Source organism: Euprymna scolopes, chromosome 38 (genome assembly GCF_053919585.1).
Source record: "Euprymna scolopes isolate OS-2025 chromosome 38, ASM5391958v1, whole genome shotgun sequence".
Taxonomy (NCBI): domain Eukaryota; kingdom Metazoa; phylum Mollusca; class Cephalopoda; order Sepiida; family Sepiolidae; genus Euprymna; species Euprymna scolopes.
The window spans coordinates 17,949,199-17,975,994 of NC_136519.1; the positions used below are offsets into that span (position 1 = coordinate 17,949,199).

Consider the following 26,796-nt stretch of genomic DNA (forward strand, 5'->3'; position numbering starts at 1 on the left):
ACAGTAGTATGAATATTTTAAGAGAAAAATGGGCTGCGGAAAGCGCATAAAATTTAATTTGCCGTTTCGTTCTGACAATCAGTCATTGCTATCAAATAATTCTTAATTAATTGTATGAAATAACGATACGTATCATCTCATGTAATTAGTTTCTCTGAACTTCCTCCGCGCCTTGCAGAGAATTATCTTATAATTAGTAAAACTTTAGACCCATAATGTGCATCCAAACTTTAGACCCATAATGTGTAACCAAACGAGTCATGTTAGATTTCTCTCATTGGATTGCTTGAGTAAAATAGAAACGTGTCACCGTTTGATGAGAAAACGTCCCGCACTACTAATGAAAAAAAAAAACCTTATTAAACAACATCACAAAGGAAGTAATGGGGGCGGGGAGTAAGAAGAATTAAAGAAATTATTTAAAAGGAAACTTAGGATAATACAAAGCTCAACAATTGAGGTGGAGATTATATGCAAAAGGGAAAAAGTAAAATACAAAATTATAAAGATATATAGATATATGCATATAGATTTAATCGTTCATTCAATATGGAGATTACCTAAGTATAAAGAGCATATATATCCGGTACCCTTAATTGATGTAATCTCACTATTGAATAAGCGATTGAATTGATATGCATTAGTATATATCTTTATATTGTCGTTTTTTCCTTATATAATTCTATAATAATAATAATAATTATATATATCTATATATATCTAGCCGCACTGATGAGCTGTGAAACAGCGAAACAGTACTGTATGTGGATGACTATAATGCTCCTCACCTTGAGTTGAGCATATGGAGAAGTGATACACGAATTACCATTAGCATATAAGCGACGCTCTTTGTGTAAACAAATCGAGCGGAGGTATTATGGACAATGTCAAAACATTGTTAAATTCACTAGTCGTTCAGCAGCCGCCAATAGCGTAATGGTTAGGAGCCTTGACTGTCATACAGACGGTCGGGTTTCAATCCTGGCTTGAGGTAGTCGCCTGTCTAGCTGCACTGATGAGCTGTGAAACAGCGAAAGGGTACTGTATGTGGATGACATATATATATATATGTATATATAATGTGTGTGTGTGTAATATAAATAATAATAATAATAATAATAATACGATAGCGAAATTAAACGTTTATAAAGACATAAACAGCCACACCCTAAAAATAATTGAATTGTAGTGTTTATAGGCAGCCACACCCTAAAAATAATTGAATTGTGGTGTTTATAGGCAGCCATACCCTAAAAATAATTGAATTGTAGTGTTTATAGGCAGCCACACCCTAAAAATAATTGAATTGTAGTGTTTATAGGCAGCGACACCCTAAAAATAATTGAATTGTAGTGTTTATAGGCAGCCACACCCTAAAAATAATTGAATTCAAAGCACACATGAGGAAAAATGTCTCACAACGCCATATTGCATTTCAAATACACAGGGTGGGGCAGAGCAACTTCCTTATTCAAATAAGCAAGTTTCTCTGTCCCCACCGTGTGTGTGTGTATGTGTGTGTGTATATGTAATGTGTGTGTGTGTGTGTGTGAGGACACTTCTCACCCTATGTACTCAACGAATTTTTTATCTACAAACTTGAAACATGGTATATAGGGTATTCAGACATATGGAAAACTTTTTAATGCATTTCCATCCAGAAAAAAAGGCTCTAAGGAGTCAAAATTTAAAAAAATTGGTACGTGTGTGTGGGGTGGGGTGGGAGTCATCGGACTTTTATCTGTTTGTCAACTGTTTCACAAATGCGCATGTGCGACCATGAAAAATGACAGCTTCCTTTTTCCTAAGAAGAAGTAGATTCGGAAACACTTTGTAAATATCGTGTCAAGATAGTCTAATGGTTATCGCACTTGACTTACTGTCTTTAGGTTTTGGTTTTTTATTGCAAGAAGTGAACTTTTTAGAAAAGAAAAACAATACTCGCATGCACATGTCTCAGTTTCTTTCCATTTTTTTTAATGCTTTTTTTTAAGGAATTTTACGTTACGTGTAATACCTACGATATTTCTGTTTATAATAAATAAGAATTCTACATTAATTAAAATAAAATATTTCTGCATATTTTACAATTGGGCAAGGCTGGCGGCCTGCTAACCTTGTCTGTGTATGTAATTGCCCAATTGTAAAATATAATATTTCTGCATATTTTACAATTGGGCAATGCTAGCGGCCTGCTAACCTTGTCTGTGTATGTAATTGCCCAATTGTAAAATATAATATTTCTGCATATTTTACAATTGGGCAATGCTGGCGGCCTGCTAACCTTGTCTGTGTATGTAATTGCCCAATTGTAAAATATAATATTTCTGCATATTTTACAATTGGGCAATGCTGGCGGCCTGCTAACCTTGTCTGTGTATGTAATTGCCCAATTGTAAAATATAATATTTCTGCATATTTTACAATTGGGCAAGGCTGGCGGCCTGCTAACCTTGTCTGTGTATGTAAGGAATAATGCTGGAAAGCTACCTGTTTTGATTTCAATTCTAACTGATGGCACCTAAGTCATATATATATATATATATATATATATATACTTTTTAATTACTACTATATATTGGGTACAATGTAATAAGCAATAGCGTATTGGCTCTATAATAAATATGAAATGTGCATGAATTAAAATATCATATTTTAGCATATTTTTCAACCGAGCAATGCCAAGTGGCCTCCTAATATGAATATATATCTTTGCTATTATATAAAAAGAACTGTGTGTGCGCGAGTTCGTTGCCTATTGATTTGGAAATGGTTGAGCTGATTTTTCTTAATTTCACATGAGCATATGTGATGTATCTGGGAGTGTTCTTATGTAGGTTTTGTATCGGATTGCATCTGCTAAGAATCGAAAATCGATGATCGAAAGAAAAATCTGATTAAAGAAGGAAATCCAATTTTGGACAAAGCTAACACTTTCATGCAACCTAGCATCACAAGGTCATTTGACAAGTTTTATCACCGCACAAGCAGAAAGGCTCGGCCTATAAAATCAACTGTAGATTCTTTTCTAACACGTGTTCAAAATGAATGTTTCTTTTGAGAGCACAATTGCACCATAATACTTGACTTTTGTACGTTTAACTAATTTACGTGATTATGTCAAATATAATTTCATAAAATGAACAATTGGTTCTTCAAGAAGACAGGGCCGCCTTCAAGATGAGAGAAGTAAGATGAGGATCTAAAATATACAAATAAACAATTCTTAAAAATTCAGAAATTCCGTTAAATGTTCTGCGACTGTCGATTGCAAGAATTTGCATCACTAAAAGTAAGTTTTGCTGCCAACATATTCTTTCGAAACACTTTATTTCTGAACATCATAAATATCACCAGAGACAAGGATATTAACCTCTCCCGTGTCTTGTTTTCTTTTCACTTTTTAAGTGTTGTCTGAGGAGAAAATACATAAGGTAGGTTTTTTACATTTGAACTGGTGCCTTCACACTGATATGTCAAACTACGTGGGCTGAAGGGTCAAGTGATAAATCATGTTCCTTTGGATGGAGAATCGTCCACCAGCGCTGCAGGCGCAAGACAAATCGGTTTCAAAGAGAAATAAAAGGAAATGATTGGATTCCAAAACAAAAAAAGAAATAAAAAAAATGCCGGTGACTTGCCATTATTTTTTTTATTGTCTTTCTTTTTTGTATCGTTCCATCTCTCACTCATTCTTTTGCAGTGTTTTTGTACTTTTTTCTTATTTTCACACTTTGTCTAGTTTTAATTCGAGTTTTATTTCTTTCGTTGCTTTTTCGAATTCTTTTTTTTGCTTTCATTCTTTATTCAATTTGTTTTCTCTTTCGTTCTTTATTCATTTTTTTCTTTTTCATTCTTTATTCAATTTGTTTTCTCTTTCGTTCTTTATTCATTTTTTTCTTTTTCATTCTTTATTCAATTTGTTTTCTCTTTCGTTCTTTATTCATTTTTTTCTTTTTCATTCTTTATTCAATTTTTCTTTTTCTTTCTTTATTCAATTTTTCTTTTTCATTCTTTATTCAATTTTTCTTTTTCATTCTTTATTCAATTTTTCTTTTTCTTTCTTTATTCAATTTTTCTTTTTCATTCTTTATTCAATTTTCTTTTTCATTCTTTATTCAATTTTTCTTTTTCATTCTTTATTCAATTTTTCTTTTTCATTCTTTATTCAATTTTTGGTTTTCATTCTTTATTCAATTTTTGGTTTTCATTCTTTATTCAATTTTTGGTTTTCATTCTTTATTCAATTTTTGATTTTCATTCTTTATTCAATTTTCTTTTTCTTTCTTTATTCAATTTTCTTTTTATTTCTTTATTCAATTTTCTTTTTCTTTCTTTATTCAATTTTTCTTTTTCTTTCTTTATTCAATTTTTGTTTTTCATTCTTTATTCAATTTTTGTTTTTCATTCTTTATTCAATTTTTGTTTTTCATTCTTTATTCAATTTTTGTTTTTCATTCTTTATTCAATTTTTGTTTTTCATTCTTTATTCAATTTTTGTTTTTCATTCTTTATTCAATTTTTGTTTTTCATTCTTTATTCAATTTTTGTTTTTCATTCTTTATTCAATTTTTGTTTTTCATTCTTTATTCAATTTTTGTTTTTCATTCTTTATTCAATTTTTGTTTTTCATTCTTTATTCAATTTTTGTTTTTCATTCTTTATTCAATTTTTCTTTTTCATTCTTTATTCAATTTTTCTTTTTCATTCTTTATTCAATTTTTCTTTTTCATTCTTTATTCAATTTTGTTTTTCTTTCGTTCTTGATTCAATTTTTTGTTTCTCTTTCGCTTTTTATTCAATCCTTTTCTTTTTCTTTCGTTACTTATTCAATTATTTTTCTTTTTTGTTCTTTTCTCAAATTCTTTTTTTTTTCTCTTTTTCCTTCTTTTCTCCATTTTTTTTTCTACGGTTCCTTCTTCAACTGTTTTATTTCGCTCCTCTCCATAAAATATTTGTTGACTTTTATTTTTACCTACTTTTTCTTTCACCTCTCCTTCATCATTTTCTTTTTCTCTTTATTTTCATTTATTAATTTTTTTCCATTTCTTTCTCAAAATATTTTTCTTTCATTCTTTCTCGGATTTCTTAGTCTTTTTTTTCCCCCCTCTCATTCCTTTTTCCAGTTACTTTTTCAAACCTTTCTTTCCACTTTTCCAATATCTTTATTCTTTCATTTAATTTCTTTCTCTGAATAATTTTGATTCGTTTCTCAAATTCTTTCTTTCGGTTTTTCATTTTCCTCAAAGTTCTTTCTCTTTCATTTCTTTCCCATTTTTTCGGTTTCTCTTGATATCTGATGCTTTTCGTTTTCCTATTTCCAAGTGTCTAATTAGTTACAAATAACGAACTAAAAATAAATCTACCCTGCTCCTTCTCCTCCTTTTCTTGGATGATGTCAATTGACAAGAGGGAATGAAAAATGGTAACATTACAAAGACTTATTTGTTTGCATTTCTCGTGGTAAAAAGGAAATTTATTGTCGGTCTAATTCTAGAATATTCAAATCACATCCTTTTCGTATCTGTTATTTGTCAAGATGGCTATCAAAATTCCTTCCTTCGAACAACCATCATTCCAAGGTTCACCATTCCCAATCAGAAATCTCGAAAGTAGAATTCAGAGTAGAAAACATTATAGTTTATTTATCTGTACTCTCATAAAGTTAAGTATGTTTATATATTTTTATCTACAGTATTCTCTCATAAACTAATTAACCGTTTATTAAGAATTTTGGAATGCAATTAATAAATGTAAGGGTTCTTGAGGTATATATTTAGTTTAATCTCATTGCATGAAAAGTCCGATACCTCCGATTTTCGTGGAATTTGGGATCAACTGATAAACATTCCCCAAATTTCGGTTTCTGTAGAGCGTTTTAAGGAATTTGTAAGGGACAACGTTTTATGGGCACAATTCATAGTCACTAATCAAGCAAAATTCACAGGGGGGGGGATGTTCTTAAAAGTTAAAGTTTAAGCTTTAATTCTGAGACATTTTCTAAAATCTGAGTTGGTAATGGATTTCGATCAAAATTCAACTAAGGATTTTAGACTGTGGTTAAAACAATCAAGTTTTAGTAATTCTACAAGTGTTGTATAGGGGTTACATACTTAAAGATGATGGGAGTTCATATTAGAGACATGTATAACGGGGATTCATAATACTCGAATAACGATGGTGATGATGAGAGAGAGACACAGAGGAGGGGATTGAGATACATTATTGTTGATGGTGGGGAAGACACATAATGCTTAGAAAGGTTGTACAAACCTGTTTTTGTGCAGCCTGTAGGGTCCCGTACAGTCAAAAAGAATAAAGAAAGAGATGGCCGCCTTTTCTCTTTATATGTTTGTGATATTGTCAACTAATATGTAAATAAGATGCTTCCGGTTTGAAATAAAAAGCCTGATTTTTCAGAAACTGAGTTGATTTGGGATTTGTACAAATTTTAAGGCGTTTAATCACAGAAGTGTAACTTATCTTGTCTTTGCTAGCATTTCAGACCACATAGACATACGATTTAGTTGCAATATATGTTAATTGTCTGTATTTTTGAGATGAGGTGTTTTCATTGATTGAGATTGTCGGACTGACTTCCTCATCTTGGTTGTTATTGTCACAACGTTTCGACCGTTTTGCCCTCCGGCCTTCGTCAGGTGTTTTGTATCGAACTGGGGAACCGTTTGTTAGGAGTCTCGAAATATATGTTGATTTTAATCTATGTGGGGGGGGGGCAAAAGCTGTTCTAATCACGGAATTTGATCCATCCTCGGATAGGTATTCTAGTTTATTATATAAAATGCCAATTACAATTTGCATTGAAAATGGTAACAGGCATAGAAGTGAATGGAGTAAGCTGACATTTTGTTTTTAATGGAAATCACTCTGGACATGACATGAAACAACTTGATGTAAGAAACTAAAAACAAAATAAACTATTTCAACGTTTCAAATGGTTTCATGCTTTGTCTAAGTGGTGATTCCTGTGTAAACAACAGCAAAAGAAATGAAATTCTGGTGGATATTTTTACGCCAATAAAATCTACTCAGTGTAATCGACAAAAGTTTGAACAAACTTAGAACATCAAAACAAAATGGCTTATTTCTTTTGACAACTGTCATGTTTTTCTGCAATTGCTCTTCTAAAAAAAAAAATAAACACGACGACTTCACAATAACCACGTCAGGCTAACTGACACACCAGTAATCAATCATTTTAATTTGACTGTCACAATAATTTAAATACATTCAGTTCACATAATTCAGAGTTTGTAAATACAATCTCTGTGTGCCTAAGACTAAGGGAAAATTCCATGAGAAAAGTTTCTTTCCAAGAACTGCCAGCCTGTGAAACACAATACTGTGTGACTGCTTCCCTGATTACTAAAACAATCATTTTCAAGGCCATCATACACAAGTTCTTGCTGAGCTTTCCTCTTAAAAAATCTTCTTTCTAATTTCAATCATTACCGACCTTCATGGTGTTGTCTCACTGGCTACCGTACACGCAATCACATTTATCCTCGAGTGGCCTTTAAGCTGTGATAAGCAGTGACTCTCTAGTAAAAAAACAAAAAAAAATTTTTTAATTAAAGGCTTTCCCTCTATATTTTAACACCAAAGATCCAAAAACATAGGATTAAATTGTCTAAAAATCACTTTCGAACACAGTTTTTAAATCGACCAAATTTTATTTTAATTTTTTATGTTTTTGGTTCCGTCCTTACAAAGGAGAGATTGGACCCAGTAATTCACTTCCATTCGTCTGCCCGTCCATTTGTTTGTTCGCACTTTCTCAATAACCATGCCTTGGATTTTGATTTTTAAATTTTGCACAAACATTAATATAATTCTAGTTGCCACCCTCCCCTTAGGAGTCATTATAGGGATAAAATTGTCCCCAAGTCGTTCATCTGTTTGTTCACATTTTTCTCAATCACCACTCCTGGAATTGTTTTGAAATTTTGCATAAACATTAGTCGTGGTAAAAGTAAATTTGTCATGTGTAGAGGGGGCTTCCACATGCCTGGCTTGTTTGGAGGATAAAAGAGGCCTTGGGAAATCAGAGATGACATTTGTTTTTTTAAGTTTTCACCCCAAACAAGGCACAGTGCCACTTTGAAGTAGGGGGCTACTATCGGGGATATAAGTTGCAGGGGGATTATGAAGGGAGATGAGTAGCAAGAGGTCTGTTCACATTACACTTGAACTTCTGTATGTCAGTACAGTTGGGAAAGCAGAATCCCGGAAGAGACTTTTAAAATCTAGCAGTTCTGAGGAAGAAACTATTCAGGTAGAAGGCTTTCTTACATCTAGGGATCTCTACTGTGAAGGGGTGGGATTTGGCTGCTTGTAGTTCGTCAGAGCATTCACCATTAAAGTACTGGTAGAACAGGCAGAAGGATGCAACATTTTGTTGATGGGACAGAGGCTGAAACCTAGATGACAGTTCAGGACCTGTAAGGTTGGTGACTCTCTTTTGAACCCTGTCAAGAAGTGAGAGACAAGCAGCAGATGCACCAGCCCAAATATGATAACAGTACTCCATACATGGGTGAATGATGGCCTTATAGAAGTACAGGATACTTTCAGGCATAAGTAGCTTTCTAGCACAGTAAAGAGAACTCACCTTCATCGCAGCAGCCTTAGCAATGCTCTCAATGTGTCTATTCCAGTTCATGTTCCCTGTAAACGTTAGGCTGAGGAGTTTAAAAGAAGTACTTTCGGGTAATGTGTTCTTGGCCATTGCTATTGGTGGTAGAGAAGGTTTTTTGTAATTATTGAAGGAAAAAGACTTAGTCTTTGCAGCATTGAATCTAAACCATCCAATTTTGTCCCCATTCCACTACAGATTGGAGGTCATCCTCTAGTGTTTCTGCCATTTCTTTAGATATGTGTTCATTTGTTTTCCTTTCGTGTTATAGAGACTGGTGTCATCAGCAAATATACTCATCTCAGAAACAATTTTATCAGGGAGGTCATTTATGAATATCAGGAATAATAAAGGTCCAAGGATAGACCCCTGAAGTACTCATGCATTTATATCATATTGTTTAGATGTACGACCATCGAGGACAACCTGGATTTTTCTCTTAAGAAGGATTTAATTACATTATGTATTCTTCCAGTGATACCACATAATCTAATTTTCCTTAGAAGACTATCATGCCATACCCTGTCAAAAGCCTTAGATATACCGAGGGCTACCGCTCTACCCTCCACTGTTTTGTCCAGTGAACGGTAAATACATTCAGAGATTACAGTTAGGATATCTGCTGTGGAACGGGCTTGCCTAAACCCATATTGTTTGTTGGTCAGGAGTTTAGCAGCTGTAAAGTGATGGACTAGAGCTTGATTAATTAAGGATTCAAATATTTTGGCGAAAAGAGGGAAAAGGCTAATGGAGCGCTGATTTAATGGGTCAGTTCTTTCGCTAGAATTCTTGAAGACTGGTACCACAGAAGCGGTTTTCCAGCAGTCAGGAAAGCAAGATTCGTTAAGGCATGTATTGAAAAGTTTGGAGAGAACTGGAGGAATTTATTCATGTATATATATATATATTAATGTTGGCATGATTAATTAGAGTCCGGAATCAGTTAAATATGGAAATTTCTTTAAATTATTATTTTATTTATTTGATTTTGTTTAAAGCAAAATCTTTCATTGCTGGTAGTAATGATAAAATAATAAATATTTATCGATTTAAATTACCAGTAAAGCTAAAATCAATAGATCACTTTCACTACACAAGAAAACTTTTACATTTGAAAAAAATATATGTAGATTTAAGGTGTGTTTTTACATGATCAGGAATAACCAATATTTGGAGATTTATAAAGAACTGGAATCGGTAAAAATATTGGAATCATCCCATTATTAATATATATATATATATATAATATATATATAAGAGAATAAGGTCAATTCTTTAAGAGGAGAATTATCGGGATAATACAAAGCTCAACGAATTATTTTTTACTTATATTATATACAGAAAGTTTTAGATGAGATAAGTCATTGGTATCGTCGGTTTTAAACCCAATAATAAGGGACCGTTTTAGATACCCATATCACGCTCTCTTCAGCCAATACTCATCTCATTAAGAGAGATTGATATAGGTATCTAAAACGGTCCCTAATTATCAGGTGACTTATCTAAAACTTTCTGTAAACAAAATATAAATAATACGCTCTTATTTTCGGATTTTCCTTATAATTGAGCACTCTGCTGGATTTCTTTTTCCAAAAATAGAACTAATTGTGTGTGTGTGTGTGTGTGTGTGCGCGTGCGCACACAAAAGGAAAAAAACTGTCGGAGAATGTTGATAGTAAAAATCTAGGACCAGCGTTGAAGCTTTCTAGTGGGAGAAACATCTGGAATAAAGTTGCTGAAAAGCCAACCCGAGATTTTTTGATTCACTGGGATGACTCTTCTTTACAGCTTTCTGTCAAACAGGACCAAGTATGTTTCCCGATTGTTTGATGTTAAACCTCCTCAAAGAGAACTTATCTGTTCATTTTTTGTTATGTCATATGTCCTGTTCAAATTCTTCTCACTAGACGTTCAAATATATCAGAACGTAAATATATATATATATATATATATATATATATATATATATATATACTAGCATGGGTGCCCGGCGTTGCCCGTGTGTTTGAAGGTGTATGCTGAGCAAAAAAAAAATAAATAAAAACGGTAAATTTTTTTAACTTTGACCCCTATTATGACCCCTTAACATTTATTGTTTTGGGCGCAAATCAAGTTAAGTTAGATCCATGTCCAAGGAACCTATATCTAAAATTTCAAGTGGGTAGACACAAAATTGTCGGAGGAGTTTGGTAGAGTTCTCAAAGGTCAAATCGTTGAACTTTGATCCCTTAATTGCCAAATTTCTGGCCAAAACCCGATCACATCGATTTTCCCAAATCTCAGTACACTGTATATCAAATTTCGAGTCTGTAGACTAAAAATTGACAGAGTTATTGCGTAGGGAAATGTACACAGACACACACACACACGTTCACATTTATAGATACATATATATAGATAGATAGATAGATAGATAGATATACACTAAATAATAATATATACTCATACAACCCCACTATATTGCAAGAGTTTTAATTGTAATATGAGGTCTCCATCGCTTTACCTCTAGAGTCTATAGAGGCATTTTTCCAGAAAATTCATCATGTCATCAAGATAAATGAAACTTCTAGTTAACACTAGTGAAGCATAATTTGTTTAGGGTTTAGGGTTAGGGTTTATACAACTTAAAAATAGATTTAAACAAACGCTTATTATTTTGGTAATAAGAACCTCATTTTAGGTCAGTGCAGTTTTGGACAGTATGGGATGTTCAAATAACAAAAATGCAAATAATTCACAGAGATAATTGTTACGTCATACTGAAGACAGTTTTTAAAATGTGAATGAGGGTTCGATTCATGAATCCGATCTTTAATTATCTTTTTGTAAAACGTTTTCTTTTTGTTTTTTTTAACATTGTATCTTGTATTTTTTATTTTTGTATTTTACTCTTTGATTTCTTTTTACTTTTTCACATTTGTTATTGTTATTCTGTATTGCTTTTGTTTTATATTTTTTCGATACTTTCTTGCGTTGAATTTTGTATTTCATTCTTAAACTATATATTTTTTTTTTTTTTACATTTTTATGTATTTTTAAACAGTGTTTTTGTTTTATATTTTGCGTATATTTTCTTGCTTTATATTTTGGATATTTTTTATTTCATTCTTTGTTTACGTTTTTATTGTCAACAATAAGCAGCATTTTGTATTGTTTTTGTTTGATTTATTTATGTTTTTGTAGATTTTCCTGTTGTATTTTCTATAGATTTTTTCATTATATTGCATTTTTTTTTTACATTTTTATGTATTTTTAAACAGATGTTTTGTTTTATATTTTTGTAGGTTTTAATGCTTGTTTTCATCATTTTTGTATTTGTATTTTTGCCTTAACTGTTTATTTAATTTGGATTTGATTAATACTGAATGCAAAAGTAAAACCAGTTTTTTTGTGTTGTATTGTTTGTTTCGTTTTGCTAATTTTAAGTGGATTTAAGCCCATAATGTTTACGAAAACCAGTGTCAGCACTAAATGCGAAGCTGTCCAAACATCCAAACGTCATACGGAGCAACATAAGGCATCTTCAGTTCTTTAAAATTTCTTCTGTTTTTCTTTAGGGTCTGATTGCCTTAAAATTGTAATAATGTAAATTGTAAGCATTTCTTATTTGCTTCTGTTCGCTGTTTTTCCTTCACCATTTTTATCTTTTTTTTATCTTTTTTTCTTTTCTTTTTTTCTTTTCTTTTTTTCTTTTCTTTTTTTCTTTTCTTTTTTATCTTCTTTTTTCTTTTTTTTCTTTTTTTTCTTTTTTTTTCTTCTTTTTTACAACAGAGTACAATCTGAATAATTAGCAAACCTTATAAAATCCAAAGAAATGTCAAAACCTGTCAAACAATCATCCAACTTCAGAAATTTTACGCATGAAACCGATGTATGAGTGCCGTTTCAAAAGTAATGCATCCTATATTTCTAACAAAAAAAAAATGTTAAAAACCTACGAAGATGGAAGTGGTACCATTAAAACAAATGACATTTTTGTACCCCATAATTTATTTTTCTACATAGCCAACACCATTCTCAATGCACCTTTGGCAGCAATAGAATGATGACAGCATATGGGCATTTGGAATGCATTTTGTCACTCATATCTGTCGTCATTCTGAAATCGACGAACCCATCTGTGCTGACATCAATTGCATCGGTTTCGTAAACTTCAAAAGGTGCATGAATTAAATCAATGATGCATCTCTGCTTCTGATGTATGTCCATAACAAGGGTTGCTTGCGTACACTGCAAATATCTGCAACAGAAAAATGAAACTTTCAGGTCGTAAAAATTCATAAGTTCAGTCATCATAACAACATAATTTGTAATCCTCTCTGATCCATTCAGACGGAATAAAAATAGGAAGCATTACTCTTGGGACATTTCTCATATAACCTTGTATCATTTTCAGAGAAACAAAACTGATTAATATATTTTTTTTTAATGTTTTCAATATGCTACTCTAATGCTTGCTTCTAACGTTTCATGTCTGATTAATTATGAAAATTGTTTCGCCATGTTACAGCGAAGTTCCGGATGTTGAAGACACAAACGATTTTTTTTTTTTTTTTTTTGTCTTCCAAGAACTTATCTTTGTCTTCTAACTAAAGCAATTTGAATATTACTAAAGTTTGGTTATTTTTCACATTTCTGCTTTAATCTATATATATATATATATATATATATATATATATATATATATATATATATATAAAAGCGAAAATGTATGTATGTATGTATGTGTTCGCTTTTTCTGTGTGTCTACAAAAGGCTTCTTTCAGAGAAACGGTCGGTCGGTTCACAACTTTTTAAAACTTTTTATATAACATATAGATCGTAATATCTCACAGTTAACAACGAAGCTTGCCTGTCTATTTAATTTGGTCGATTTCTGGAAGATAAATATTCAATATTTGTCGCTCGCCGCATGTGGGTTAGTCTCTTTCCTATAAGATCTCGGGGAAAAAAAAAAAAAAAAAAAAAAAAAAAGCATTCAGCAGTAAATAAAATCCCGCAGTCAATCTTGACCTCATTAAAACGAGCACCTGCTAAATCCAAGTAATTTAATAAATTCAAACGTGTTTCCGTAAGCATGTCGCTGTGGAGCAATGGTTAACGTCGCACGTTTTTTTTTTTTTTTTACAACTTTGCCTCAACGGTTCGGGTTCGATCCTCATACTTACTTTTTTTTAACCCCCCCCCCACACATACACCTCCAAACACCCGGGCAACGCCGGGTACCCCTCGCTAGTTAAATTGATATTTTCGCTTTTATAAAACTGGTTCTATTTTTTTTTTATATATAGATTTACAACTATTTTGTTCTTGCTATTATTTGGTTCTTTAAGCGAGTCCCACTTCTTCATAGAGCTCACAAATATCGTGCCTCAGCGTTGTCTGGTCTACATAGTCTTTTTCGTTGATCATAGCTATTTGTTGACTTGCAGGATTGCAGGGTTTTACCCCTTCTCCCCCCCCCACCATATCGAAAGTAGAACAGCTCATTTGTTGCATACAAAGTCGGGGAAGGTTTAGTACAGAACACACAAAGGAACGCACAAGTCAGAAAAGAAATGGCGGTGCAGAGGAAGCCTTGCCACTCTCACTTGCAGTTCCCTATATGACACGTCGTTGTCACAGTGGTTAATGACATGGATGACAACCTGGGGGGTATCAAGTTCAAATTCAGTTTGTTTCGCAGAAACACTTTCACTTGCATAGTTCTTCCTGTAAGTACCTGATGTCTTTCTAAAAACGAAAAAGAATTCTAACTAGAAAGATATTAGGGAAACGAATGCCAACGATAATTATTTGATTCCTACAAAATAAATAACTGCTGCTCAACAGCAACATGTGGAAGGATAACTAATTTCGACTGCTTCTGAATTTTCACCCAGGGGGTTATGACCTTCATTCTGCATGGTGTCATACCTGCCTGCTGTGAGTGATCCTGTCACAAACCGAAATTCCAGATGACACAATTATTCCTCTCATGATGAAGAAAGGTTAAACTTTCAGGGGGTAATTGTATTATCGGGGGAGTGGAGGTAGTAAGGTAGGAATTAGTGTTCAGATGATTCATCGAAATCAGGATTTGAAAAAAAAAAAAAAAAAAATCAAAAATCGATATCGGAATTAAAACAAAACAAAAAAAATTGTGCCTATTTTCCAATGCCCCAAAAGATTCTTTTAATTTTTTTCTTTTGTTTACAACTTCATTTTATTGCTTGTACTAATGATAAAATGATATTAGTCTATTGATTTTTAAACTACAGGTCAAATTAAAATCTATAGATCACCCCCTGCAGCACACACACAAAGTATATTTTTATGTTTTTTATATAATTTAAGGAGAAAAAGAAGAAAACAATAACAGTATAGCTAAACATTTAGAAGTTATAAAAGAATTGGAATCAGAAATTAAAAACAGAATCAGTAATTGTATCAGAATTGGGGAAGAATATTGGAATCATTCCATCACTTGCAGGAATCTAAGACTTTTCCATTCCAGGTCCCTGCTTCCCCAACTGTACTGGCATGCAGAAGTTCAAGTGTAACGTGAACCGACATCTTACTGTCCAAATTCCAAGATAGTGCCCCAGTAGTTGCTACCCCTGATAGTAGCCCCCTACACCAAAGTGGTATTGTGCCTTGTTTGGGGTGAAAATGTAATAAAAAAAAATTTTTTTTTTTTTAAAGCGTGTTTAATGCCATGTTGATGCATATGAAATAAAATTAAACCTAAAGTGGGGAATTCAGGTCTAGCAAAGATTGCCTGGGCATTCCCACCGGCATTCCCTGGTAGGTGCGCCATAGGTAACAAGCAATAAGCCTACCTGATGACAGTTGAGCATAAAAATTGTCCAACACCAAAAATGAAGATCCCTGCTATGTTTATGAAATCGTGAAGAAAAAAATAATTTGAAATATTCTCCTTTAATTCATTTGTCCCTAAGTGACCGACATAATAAATCTTGGCATGGCAGGTCATCGTCTGAATTCCAATCTGATTCGTACCTGTTAAAACATTCACAGCAAGAACTTGTCTTTTTACCACAACTGAAAACTACTTTCTTTCCTTTCTTTACGTACCTAAAATTAAACAAATTACATGAAGAGAGTGTTTTTTTCCGAGAACATTACATCTGCAGAACACATTACAATGGCACGGCTTCCCTACAAACTTCAACATGGTCGTCTTCAAATCTAATGTTGAACCGTCCTCTTAAGTAATAACATTTTATCTATTGCATATTTCATAGATCTTTGAATAAACAATGGAATTTCTTGTTTCCAGGGAACAAAACTTCTCAGAAAACTGTTCGCCGAGCTGGCATATTAAAAGACTAGCTTGTCTCCATGATGGTAAAGTCGGAAGTGCAGGAAGGATTTGAACTTTACGTAATCAATTTCATAGGTTGTAATAAGAGCCATTAGATCAGCCATGTACAGGCTATCTTTCAACAACAAAGTGAATACAGGGTGACCCAAACAAAATGCCACTCCTGAAATTGTTAATAAAATTAACAATCCTTTCTGTAATCCAATCACATTTGGTACAAACAAACTTCACTCTATGCCTGACTTGTTCACCAAGTTTCAGTCCTGTATACCCAACAGTCTTTGTGTTATTGTCATTCAATGATATACTGGGGCACTTTAATGATGGTCCCATCAGTACAAAGTGTAAGCCTCCCAGATTATTACCTTAGACATTATCTTTGAGATTATCTTTATCAAAACAATCCTCAGGATATTCCTAAACTGAAGATGGCTATCGCAGCCAAAATCAGGCCATTGCTAAGAGAGGGTTTAAGGTTAGAGTTAGGCGTAACTGAGATGCTTATTAATAAGCTATTTCACTCCCAATGCTATCCAGGTCCTGGATATGACCTTAAACTATATCCAGTGGTGAGGCCCCAGCTTGTGGGCTTTGGGGAGTGTGGGGCCACCCTTTAATTACCATTGCTCCCAGATCCACTCTGACCCGGAGTGGTAGTACCTGTTAGGGTTCCAACTATGGGTTAAATAGAAACCGACTTGAAAACAACAAATATATTAAAAAAAAAATTCTTCAAAATCTTTGGATTCGTCATTAAATAACCCGAAAAGGGTTGATATGCCGTAAAACAAAAACAACCAACCAACCAACCCAATGCTATCCATGCATTCATTAATAAAATTCACAATCATTCGTGCAATCCAGCCATATTTGGGATGAGTAAAGTTCAGTTTATGCCTGACTTGTCCACCAAGTCTCACTTAGGAATATCCAACATTTCATTATCAAATTAAATTCCAATGTAATGCTTTTCGGCTCATTCATACACTGGTCAGCCATTTTAAATTAAGTATAAAGTCCCTCCACACACAAAAAAAATACACAAATACACACCTCAGCTGAGCTTACAAGTTAATAAATCTCTATTATTGTGGAAAAATCACTGTGTGTATGTGCGTGAGTCTCTTCCTCATTGGTTCTGAAACGGCTGAGCCTATCTGTTGCAAATTTCACACAAAGCTAATTTATATATCTGGCAGTGTTCTTAGATACATTTTCCACAGAAATTCATCCGATAGGTATCGAAAATCGAAAAAAACCCGATCTTAAAAATAGCTTTTCTCTTTACTATGGCAACACAAGCCTACAAAAAAAAAAAAAGAAGAATTTTTACAGGGGAATATTTTATGTTACACTGGCCAAGGGAGATAATAAAATTTCAACAAATCATTTTTTAAAAACCGAATGGAGATATAGCTTAGTAGTAAAGCTTTTGACTATAGATCGAATGATCCCCTGGTCAAGCCCGGGTGTATCTCACCATTTTATTATGAACTTTTTCTCATAAAGGAGTTGAATTTCCGATAAAAAAAAAAGATACTATTTAAAATCGTTGTAAATCATTTCTTCGTTTGCATATTTTAAAACTAAGCATTAATAAGAAGTGCCTTTCCAGAGGATTCATTGTCAAGCCCAAATATCAGCTGACATGATATTGTAAACAAACACAGACGGACTTTAATGAACGACATTATCATTATTTTTTAATTTGTTTTTTTTTTTTAATTAGTCCACCAGGTAAATTATTCCTCGTAATATATAATAATCAATAGAGGATTGATTCTATAATAATACATACGCAATCTGCATGAATTAAAATATCATGTTTAAACATATTGTATGATTAGGCAACGCTCAGCTGCCAGCTAGTATGAAGATAATTTCTCACAAATGTTTTTTTTTATATTGTAGGTAAAAGACTTAGCATTTTCAGTGAAAAAGTTCTTCCCTGACTTTTCTTCTGGCGGTTAGAGTTTATCTTTTCTAGTCAGTTTACATTTGGGAGGGTGCAATTCTGGAGTTCCTTATTTTTCCCGGGCAAATCTAAAATAAAATTAAAAAAAAAAAAAACAACCCTGGTTACTTGTTTTTAGGGAAATACAGAATTTCAAAGAGTTTATTCAGAACATATTTCATCAATGTTAATTTGTAGTAATTGTACCCCTTCGACGTAAATACTTTAACTATTTCGGCAAGCAACAAAATCCAACCCCTTCACTGTATTTGCTGCATGCCAGAATACCTTTCTACTCTAATACTTGCTTCTTTTGAACTGCTAGAATTTGGAATTCCCTCCCTGTTTTCTACTTCCCTGATTGAACTAACATGTTAATATTTAAGTGTAATGGAAACAGACATCTTGCTGCTCAACTCCCTACATAGTGTCCCTGTAGACATGGTCCTCAATAGTAGACCTTTACGTCCAAGTGGCAATTCACCATGTTTGGGGGGTGAATAAGAGTCAAAAATGCTTAATTATGTAGCCAGCACCCAATGGCATATTTAAAAAATAACGCACTTTTTTTTTTGCGGCCAGGTTATCGTAAAGAAGCACTAAGAATTGTTCTCGGCAATATTTGAGCAAATGTTTCTCAAAGAAATATTTTGATTGATTGAAAACAGTAAATGAAATCCAATTTTATTGTGCGCTGCCAAGAGAGTCAGAAATAATGATTGCTTTCTGAACTCCCACCTGAGTGATTTGGTTCGCCTATAAGGTATAGAATGAAATGGAGGAGTCAGAAAGTCCCATTGGGCCAAATGAGGAAAATTAGAAAAAGGTTAGAATTATATAGGTGCGAAAAGTAGATGATTCTTATGGCCGTGTTAAAAAAAAGTACTCAGAAAGAAGTCAATTAAAAAAAAAAAAAAACGTTTTGAAGTCAGATTTGCAACGATTCATGAATATTAGGTTACAGAAATTTGAAAAACTAGTTCTTAAATTTTCCGACGGATGGTGGGTGGGCATGCATCATTAGCCTAATGGATACAGTGCTGCTTATGGCGAGTTAAAATCATATCAGATCTGTTATATACATATATATATATATATATATATATATAAAGAGCAAATAGTTAATAAAACATGTTAAAAAACACTTTGAAAAGAGTTAAAAACATATTTAATTTGAAAAGGAAACACTATATAAGTGGATAGTCCTTAATCCGTGGAGTTTCGAAGAAATACTTTCCTTCTCATCAGAGGATAGGATTTAGCAAAATGCGAGATCAGATTTTGCTTGCAAAAGTTTTTGATGAAACTACAAGTAAGTGAAAGATCTTACTTGATAACAAAAAGTGAAGCAGAGAGAATAGGGTAAAGAAAAAAGTGATTTCACGTGAATGGATAGTCTGGTGAAAGGTAAAGTATCCAATGACGGTAAAATCCAAAAATTCAAATCCAAGAAAGTTAGTTAAAATTCCATTCGCACAAGTAAAATCCAAGGGAATCGTATAATTAGAAGATGGTCCAAAATAATCCAAAAGGCCGAAATCCATGGAATAATTCACAAATAGGTACAAGGAAAAGGGGGAAAGAATTCCAATAATATTATTAAAAGAAAAATAAGATATACATTAGACTCTGCTACCGAGGCAAGGTGTCATATATATATATATATATATATATATATATATATATATATAGGTGTTTGGAGGTGTGTGTTGAGCAAAAAAAAAAAAGTGGTAGTAGGCAGGCAGGGTCGAACCCATATCACGAAGGAGGAAAAGAACATTAAAAAAAAAAAAAAAGTGACATCTTTGCTGTTGCATCCATCGCCAAACCAGAAGTGACGAATGTTTAATTAAGGCTAGTTAATCAAAAAGAGGGGATGACTTTTGAAAATATCGGCGAAAAAAAAGTACCCCTCCCTGTAGAAAAGTGTCCAGTTGAGAGTGAAGGAATTAGTGTTTTAGTTAATTTTTTTGATGTTTGTTGTCTGAAGCGTGGAGCTTCAAAACAATCGGAAAAATCTGTGTCTATTTTCCCATGTGAAAAACGATTCCTTTTATTATCTTTTTTTTTTATTTGATTTTCTACTACTGGTAGTAATAATAAAGTAATAAATATTTATTGATTTTAAAATATCATTAAAACTAAAATCTATAGATCACCTCTTCCCACAAGTGTATTTTTATGGCAATTAAGGAAAAATAACAACTTTGTAGTTAAATATTTAGGTTTATAAAACTTTAGAATCAGAATCAGTAATTGTATCGGAATTGGGGAAAAATATTAGAATCGTCCCAGCACTACTAATAATGCAATCTAATTCTAGATACCGATTTGACCCTCAGGTATTGTGGCTGCTCTCAAGGTGGCCAGAAATAACTAAACTGTAGATATTCATTCTTTCTTAAATAATAAATCATATTTTGAATGACAATAGTCGTTGTCCGCTCCTTTGTGAATGTTAACCTTGACAGAAATGCATCTGTAGAATATTATCAACCCAAGCAAGAAAAGTAACGAATAGTCATAATCCCCACAGGAGTATATTCGTAATTTTATGCTTTAATACCATTGAGAAAGGTATGAACAATTCCCTCCCCAAAATATAAGTAATATTAGAACCGTTTGCAAACCGTTGTGGAGCTGTAAGGTATAATGTCCAGCTCCAAGAATTTGATACATTTCAGTCCTGACTCCTATGATTCGAAATGTTCTAGTCCCAGCTCCTACGATTCCAAATGTTCCAGTCCCGGCTCCTACGATTCCAAATGTTCCAGTCCCGGCTCCTATGATTTCAAACATTCCAGTCCCGGCTCCTAGGATTCCAAACGTTTCAGTGCCGGCTTCTACAATTCCAAACGTTCCAGTCCCGGCTCCTACGATTCCAAACATTCCAGTCCCGGCTCCTACGATTCCAAACATTCCAATTCCGGCTCCTACGATTCCAAACGTTCCAGTTCCGGCTCCTACGATTCCAAATGTTCCAGTCTTGGCTTCTATTATTCCCAAGTTTTAGCCTCTGCCCCGAGAATTCCAAACATTCCAGCCTCAGCCCCTAGGATTCTAAATGTTTCAGCCCCAGCTCCTAGGATTCCAAACATTCTGGCTCCGTACATTAAAGTAATCGAATATTCAGATTGGATGTTGATGCTTAAAAAGAATCCAACTCTCACTCCTAGCATTTTTGCCCCAAACCTGACTCCATGTTTGCAAATGATATTGTTCTGACATTAAATAATCAGAATATGTTAATTTTTCATAAAACAAACTTTTTAATTCTGCTCATTTTTGACAGTTGATTGGAACAATCCACATTGTAAAAAGCTAACAGGAAATGTTCAATTCAGCTGAGCTGAACTTGTCAAGTGAAATATTGGCTGCAAAATTTGAATCGATTCCAAGCTGAGGCATTATTCACAGAAAACAAGTGCGGTCATAGAAAGCAATATAAAGACATTTGAAAGTTGATGGCATTTTAGAAAGTAAAGAAACCGATTTCTATCTTGTCAAAAAATATGCTTATGTCTACAAAGTTAAGAGGAACATCAATGTCCCCACAAATAGGATGCCAGCCGCATCAGATTTAATTGGGGTGTCATCAGGTTACAGGCATTCTAATTTTTTTATATGATCACGATGGCATCTATAACATAAATCTCACCTGTCTGTTTGAATGTATGTATGTATGTATGTATGTTACATCTGTGTCAAGTCATGTCATATGCTACTGGTACGATGTAACCCAGTACTACCTACCTCATGGTCGGGTCACCGGTGACTAAACTGGTTCCCCCACCAGACTTGTTTGGTGATGAGGGCGGCTAGTCTCCCTGAAGGATTAAAAGCAAGACCTTCCAAAGGGCGAATGAACTCTTTTTCTGGATCAACAGCCAACTAGCACCGTGTATATTTGTGTGTGTGTATATGTGTATTGGGGTAGAGAGGGCTCCCGTAAGCCGTGGTGAAGGCAACGTTTCTAGGAGAAGCAAATCTCTGATTTAAAAAACCAAGCGGGAGACCAGTACCCGGCATCAAGCTGGTCTGCAGTTTAATTTATTGCTGGCTATCTTGCTCTTGCTTGTTGCTGGATCTCAACATTTTGAACCGAGAGAGAGATTTAGCTGTCGTACAAAGCTAAGACTCTGTAACATCATCTTTGTATAGATACTCCCTCAGGTATTTGGGCTCATGGATTTTAAATGTCTGAGGGAGTGGCACTCGTCTGACAAGACGTTGCAATTATCATCATGTTACATCTGTATGTCATTAAGCATTCTAATTTATTGACATGATCACGATGGCATATAATATCTGACTAAAAGTATTTATAATTCTATTTGGGAAGGGGGGTGAATATTGTAGATCATTATAAAATGACGATTTTTGTTTTTTTATAATCAGGATTGCAGAGTCAGAATTTATAAAGTTCCAATCCCAACTAATAAAATTCCAAAAATGTATGACTCCCCCTCTACCGTTACTAATAAAATTCCAAAAATATATGACTCACCCAACTTGACAAATAAAATTCCAAAAATATATAATCCCCCCCCCCCAACCCTGATTAATAAAATTCCAAAAATACATGCAATCACTCGACTCATAAAATTTTTAAAAATAGGCGATTCCTTATTTTTAGATCTTCCAGTATTTAAAATGTTGGTGTTTTTGGAGATTAAAGATTCAAACATCTAGCATTCTTATTTGTCATATTCTTTCGAAAACTTTTCTCTCGGACTTTGCTTTAATTGATTTTAAATGTGTGAGAAATGTAAAATAAAGGAAATTTTCATGGGGGAGTGGTGCATTTTTAGTCCCCCAACAAAAGGAGGGTAGACCTGTAAATTCACCCTTGTCCGTTTGTCCGTTCGCACTTTTCTCAATAATTACACCTTGGAATTCTTTGAAATTTTGCACAAACATTAAACATGATATGAGTAAAAAAAGTAACAGAACAGATTTTCCAAGAAAACTCCGGTTGATCCCGTAGGGGTGCCTTTCAGGTTAAAATGGCTAAAATTGACACTTTTGTGTTTATTAAAAAAAAATTGATGCCTTGGATTTTTATAAAACTTTCTGAAAATTTATAACTAACTGATTTCTATATAATTTTGTTTGTCTATACTTCGCGATAACTGTTGGGCTCTTTTAAGGGTTGATAAAAACACTCTATTTTGGGGAGTATTTTACCATATTTGTCCAAAATTTTCTGTGTATGTCTATTTAGCAGTTTTCCATGGTGCTGAACTCAAATTTAAATATGTTAAGGCCTTGAGGACTTTTGGGACTAAATGGGAGAGGAGGGGGCAAATGATGGACTTAGTCATTTCTTTTTTTGCATGATGCAGAACTCAAATTTACATATGTTAAGGACTAGAACTGCACCGTTTGTTCATTTTCACCAGGATTTGACGTTCCCTGGGGACTTTTGTGGCTTAAGAGGGGTGGGAGGTGGGGGGGGGGGCAAATGCTAAACTTAGTAATTTTTTTTATGCCTCGTTCACTGTGCACTCACGGGGGACCATGCATACTTAACTTCTTTTTTTTTGTTTGTTTTCTTCATCAAATCTTGGGGATCAATTGCAATTAATATGGTGAAACCAACTTTTTTGAAAGCGACAATTGAAATTACCAGCAGTGGTGGAGTATCAAGACTGAAGAGTTCGAGTGAGAGATACATTAGAATCAGAAAAAAAGTGAAAAATGTGTAATGGAGGTGTACAAATACAAAACAAAATAGAGAACGTAGCCACTGTCAGAAATGGAGAAAAAAAAATGTTACTATTTTTTCTGAACAAATTAATCAAGCCTTTAAACAATGCAAACTTTTCGGCGATTCTTTGTTATAATAGCAAAATCGAAATATTGAATTTTAAATAAAACCAATGGTATAGTATTGAATTAACTTTTGGTATTATTTGGGAGATGAGTAAATTCGTATAATTTATTTTTATTTAATTATTTGAACTATTATCCTTATCTTCTACTTTTTTTCTATGGCCTTCGTAAGGTGGTAGTGTAGTAATCGTTAATGGTGTAGATTGGGTAAAATTAAGATTATTCATGAGGACGGCTCAACAAGAAATTGTTTACAAAGGCTTCCATATTGTCATCGGCCAGGAAGCAGGCCAGCAGAACAGTGTTCCATAGGCGGGCAGTTCTAGGAAAGAAGCTTTGTTTATGGAATCTGCATTTAGATTTAGGCACAGATAGAGTGGGTAAAATTGTTGATAGTGGTTATAGCTAGTCGAGTGTTTTTTTGTGAAAGTTTGGCAAAGGCGGAATCATAGATTGGAGCTCAGATGAGCACTTACCATGAAAATAATGATAGAACAGAGTCAGGCTCGCAACGTCTCTTCTGTAGCAAAGAGGTTACAGGGAAGAGACATCATCTACTAGGTTTCGAAGCCAGTTTTGAACTTTATCAAGGCTGGATAAGAATCAGTAATTGTTTCAGAATCGTCCCATCACTACTTATTAAATCATATTACTCTGCCTCTCATTTCATCCTCTAATTTAGTGGAAATAAATTGAAATTTTTTAAAACTCTCTGAATTAGGGTCTTCTACATACTGAAGAGCACATAAAAATTCAGGATCACTTTCATTGTCTTCCTCAAATATTTTATACATACAATTTAAATTTAATCGGCACTTGTACCTTTTAAGTTTAGAGGACAATTTTTTTGTTTTCATTTTAAAAGAATTCCAAGGGGAGATAATTAAAAGATTTGTTGATGCTTCATGTATCATATTGGTAAAAGCAAAACAAACTAAATTAAAAATAACACAAAATAAAACATTATCTGAACATTTATTGAATTAAAATAAAAGCTTTTGGCTGTTATAAACTAATTAAAATTTCGAAAAGTTTGTATTTATATGGAAATGTACACCTTTTTAGAAAAATAAAAAATCCTTTTGAAAAATTTATGACCTATACTTTTTTTTAAATAGACATTTTAATGAACAACCTTAGATAATTCTGAAATGAAGGGAAATGGTTATGTAAAAGTGTATGGTTAAAAATGATATCTTTTTTTTTTTACAAAATTAAGCTTTCATAATAGATGAAAATCATCATTAAAAGTTAAGCTTAAAGAACTTCTTGAATTGTCTCCCCTTGGAATTCTTCAACGACGAAAGCAAAACAATTATCCTCCAAATTTAAAATTCACAAATGCCTTTCCATTAAAAAAAAGAACATATTTAAAATTTTAAAGGAGTTGTGCCTCCATAGCTCCCTTAGAGAAGTTGCATAAAGATTCGACACATTGAAAGACGTAGAGATTTGAGACCACTTCTGTTGTCTACACTGGAAAATTTTGTGTATAAACACACTTTTAGTTTTCATGTAGATTCTATAACCTTTCTGTCTGTAAGGAACGCACACAGGCATTGAGTTTTATGTAATAGATTTATCCGATGTTTTATAATTTCCAGAATCCAATTTTCAATTTTTATCATTATTATTAAAACAATTTTGTATGCTTTATTTTCTAGATTGCCTTGTGCACTGATTGTTGGCGAGGAGGAGGGGGTGGAGGAGGAGGAGACATCCTGGCATTTTACTCCCCCCACCTTAAGGCTCGATTGAATTCACTCTAGCAACTTCAGCTCTATTTGCTTTTTATAGGGAACTAAAACACACACAAAATGAGGCATGTGAAAGTTTTCAATTTAATTCACAAGTTTTTTGTTTTTTTTTCCTTTTTAAAAAGAGATATAGCCCAATGTGCACCCCCTGCATTGCAATCTATTGTCTCTAATCTTCTGACTTGTAAAGAATAGGTATCCAGAAGATTTATGTGCTTACAGAGTCAGTCCTGAGTATCGGCAGAGAATCTCAAATCAATCCCAGAAATGATTGAAGCACTTTACTATTTGAAAGCCGCAAGCAAGAAAATGTAGAAAGGCAGACACTAAGCATGGGAAAGAGTAATTTAAGATAAAAAAAAAAAAAAGAACTTTTTTAGTTCCTCAAAAAAAAAAAAAAATTTCAATCGGAAACTGCTTCATTCTTTTGAGATTCTCTGTCGATACTTTTGAAGTATTGAAATCTTCTGGATACTAATTCTTCACAAATATCAGAATTGTTGTTGTTGTTGTTAGTGAATTTTTGTTGTATCTATGGACAACTAAAGTATTTTCATTAAATTTTTAGAAAAATTGCCAAAACAATCCAACATTTACACGTTAGATTCTGTGGAAATTAAATTAAAATTTCAATTATCACACTAGTATAAAATTTAGTGGCTACATTTTCCATTGAGGAAACCAATTTTACCATACTTATTATCAGTATTGTAAAAATGGTTAGATTTAAAGAAAGTTATTACTGTAAATGAGGATAGTATGTTACTTCAGCCAAAGGAGAAAAAAATGCGATTCTATTAAGGTGAGATCATTATTACATACAACAGAGTTTACACGGGCTTGAAAAGTCCTTGAATTTTGAGCTTTATTTTGAAAAGGCCTTATTTTTATTATTTACTTTGAAAAGGCCTTGAAAATCTTATTTTATATTCAGTAAAAATTGAAATAAATACTATTAAAATATGTTTTCAAAAATCAAAAATAAAATTGAAATAAATACATTCTTCTGAAATTGCACCGTATTATTATTTTCAGTATTGTCGATACAAGAGTTATGCCCCTTTATCACTCAACCACCCAATATTATCAATATACTTTATGGAAAGAATCGAAGTGAAATTCAAAATCGAAATAAATACTGTTAAAATATTTTTAAGTATTAATTAAAACGATATTAGTTTTCTTGGTTTATTATATGATTCTTTGCATATCAATTATTATTTTTTGGAGAAGACTTTGAAAAACGCTTGAAAAGCCTTGAAAAATG

General features: G+C 33.1%; 1 protein-coding gene across 3 annotated transcripts in view; it reads left to right on the forward strand.

The window, feature by feature from the left end:
* LOC145263079 (glycoprotein-N-acetylgalactosamine 3-beta-galactosyltransferase 1-like) overlaps positions 1–26,796 on the forward strand; it is a 556,008-nt gene that overhangs the window by 488,778 nt on the left and 40,434 nt on the right. The window contains exon 5 of one of the 3 annotated variants that reach the window (XM_080119950.1): positions 25,437–25,594. The exons of the other annotated variants lie outside the window; for them this stretch is intronic. Within the exon in view, the coding sequence (XP_079976076.1) occupies positions 25,590–25,594 (5 nt within the window). The 5' untranslated portion in view covers positions 25,437–25,589. The remainder of the gene's footprint in view (positions 1–25,436; positions 25,595–26,796) is intronic. 3 annotated transcript variants of the gene reach the window in all.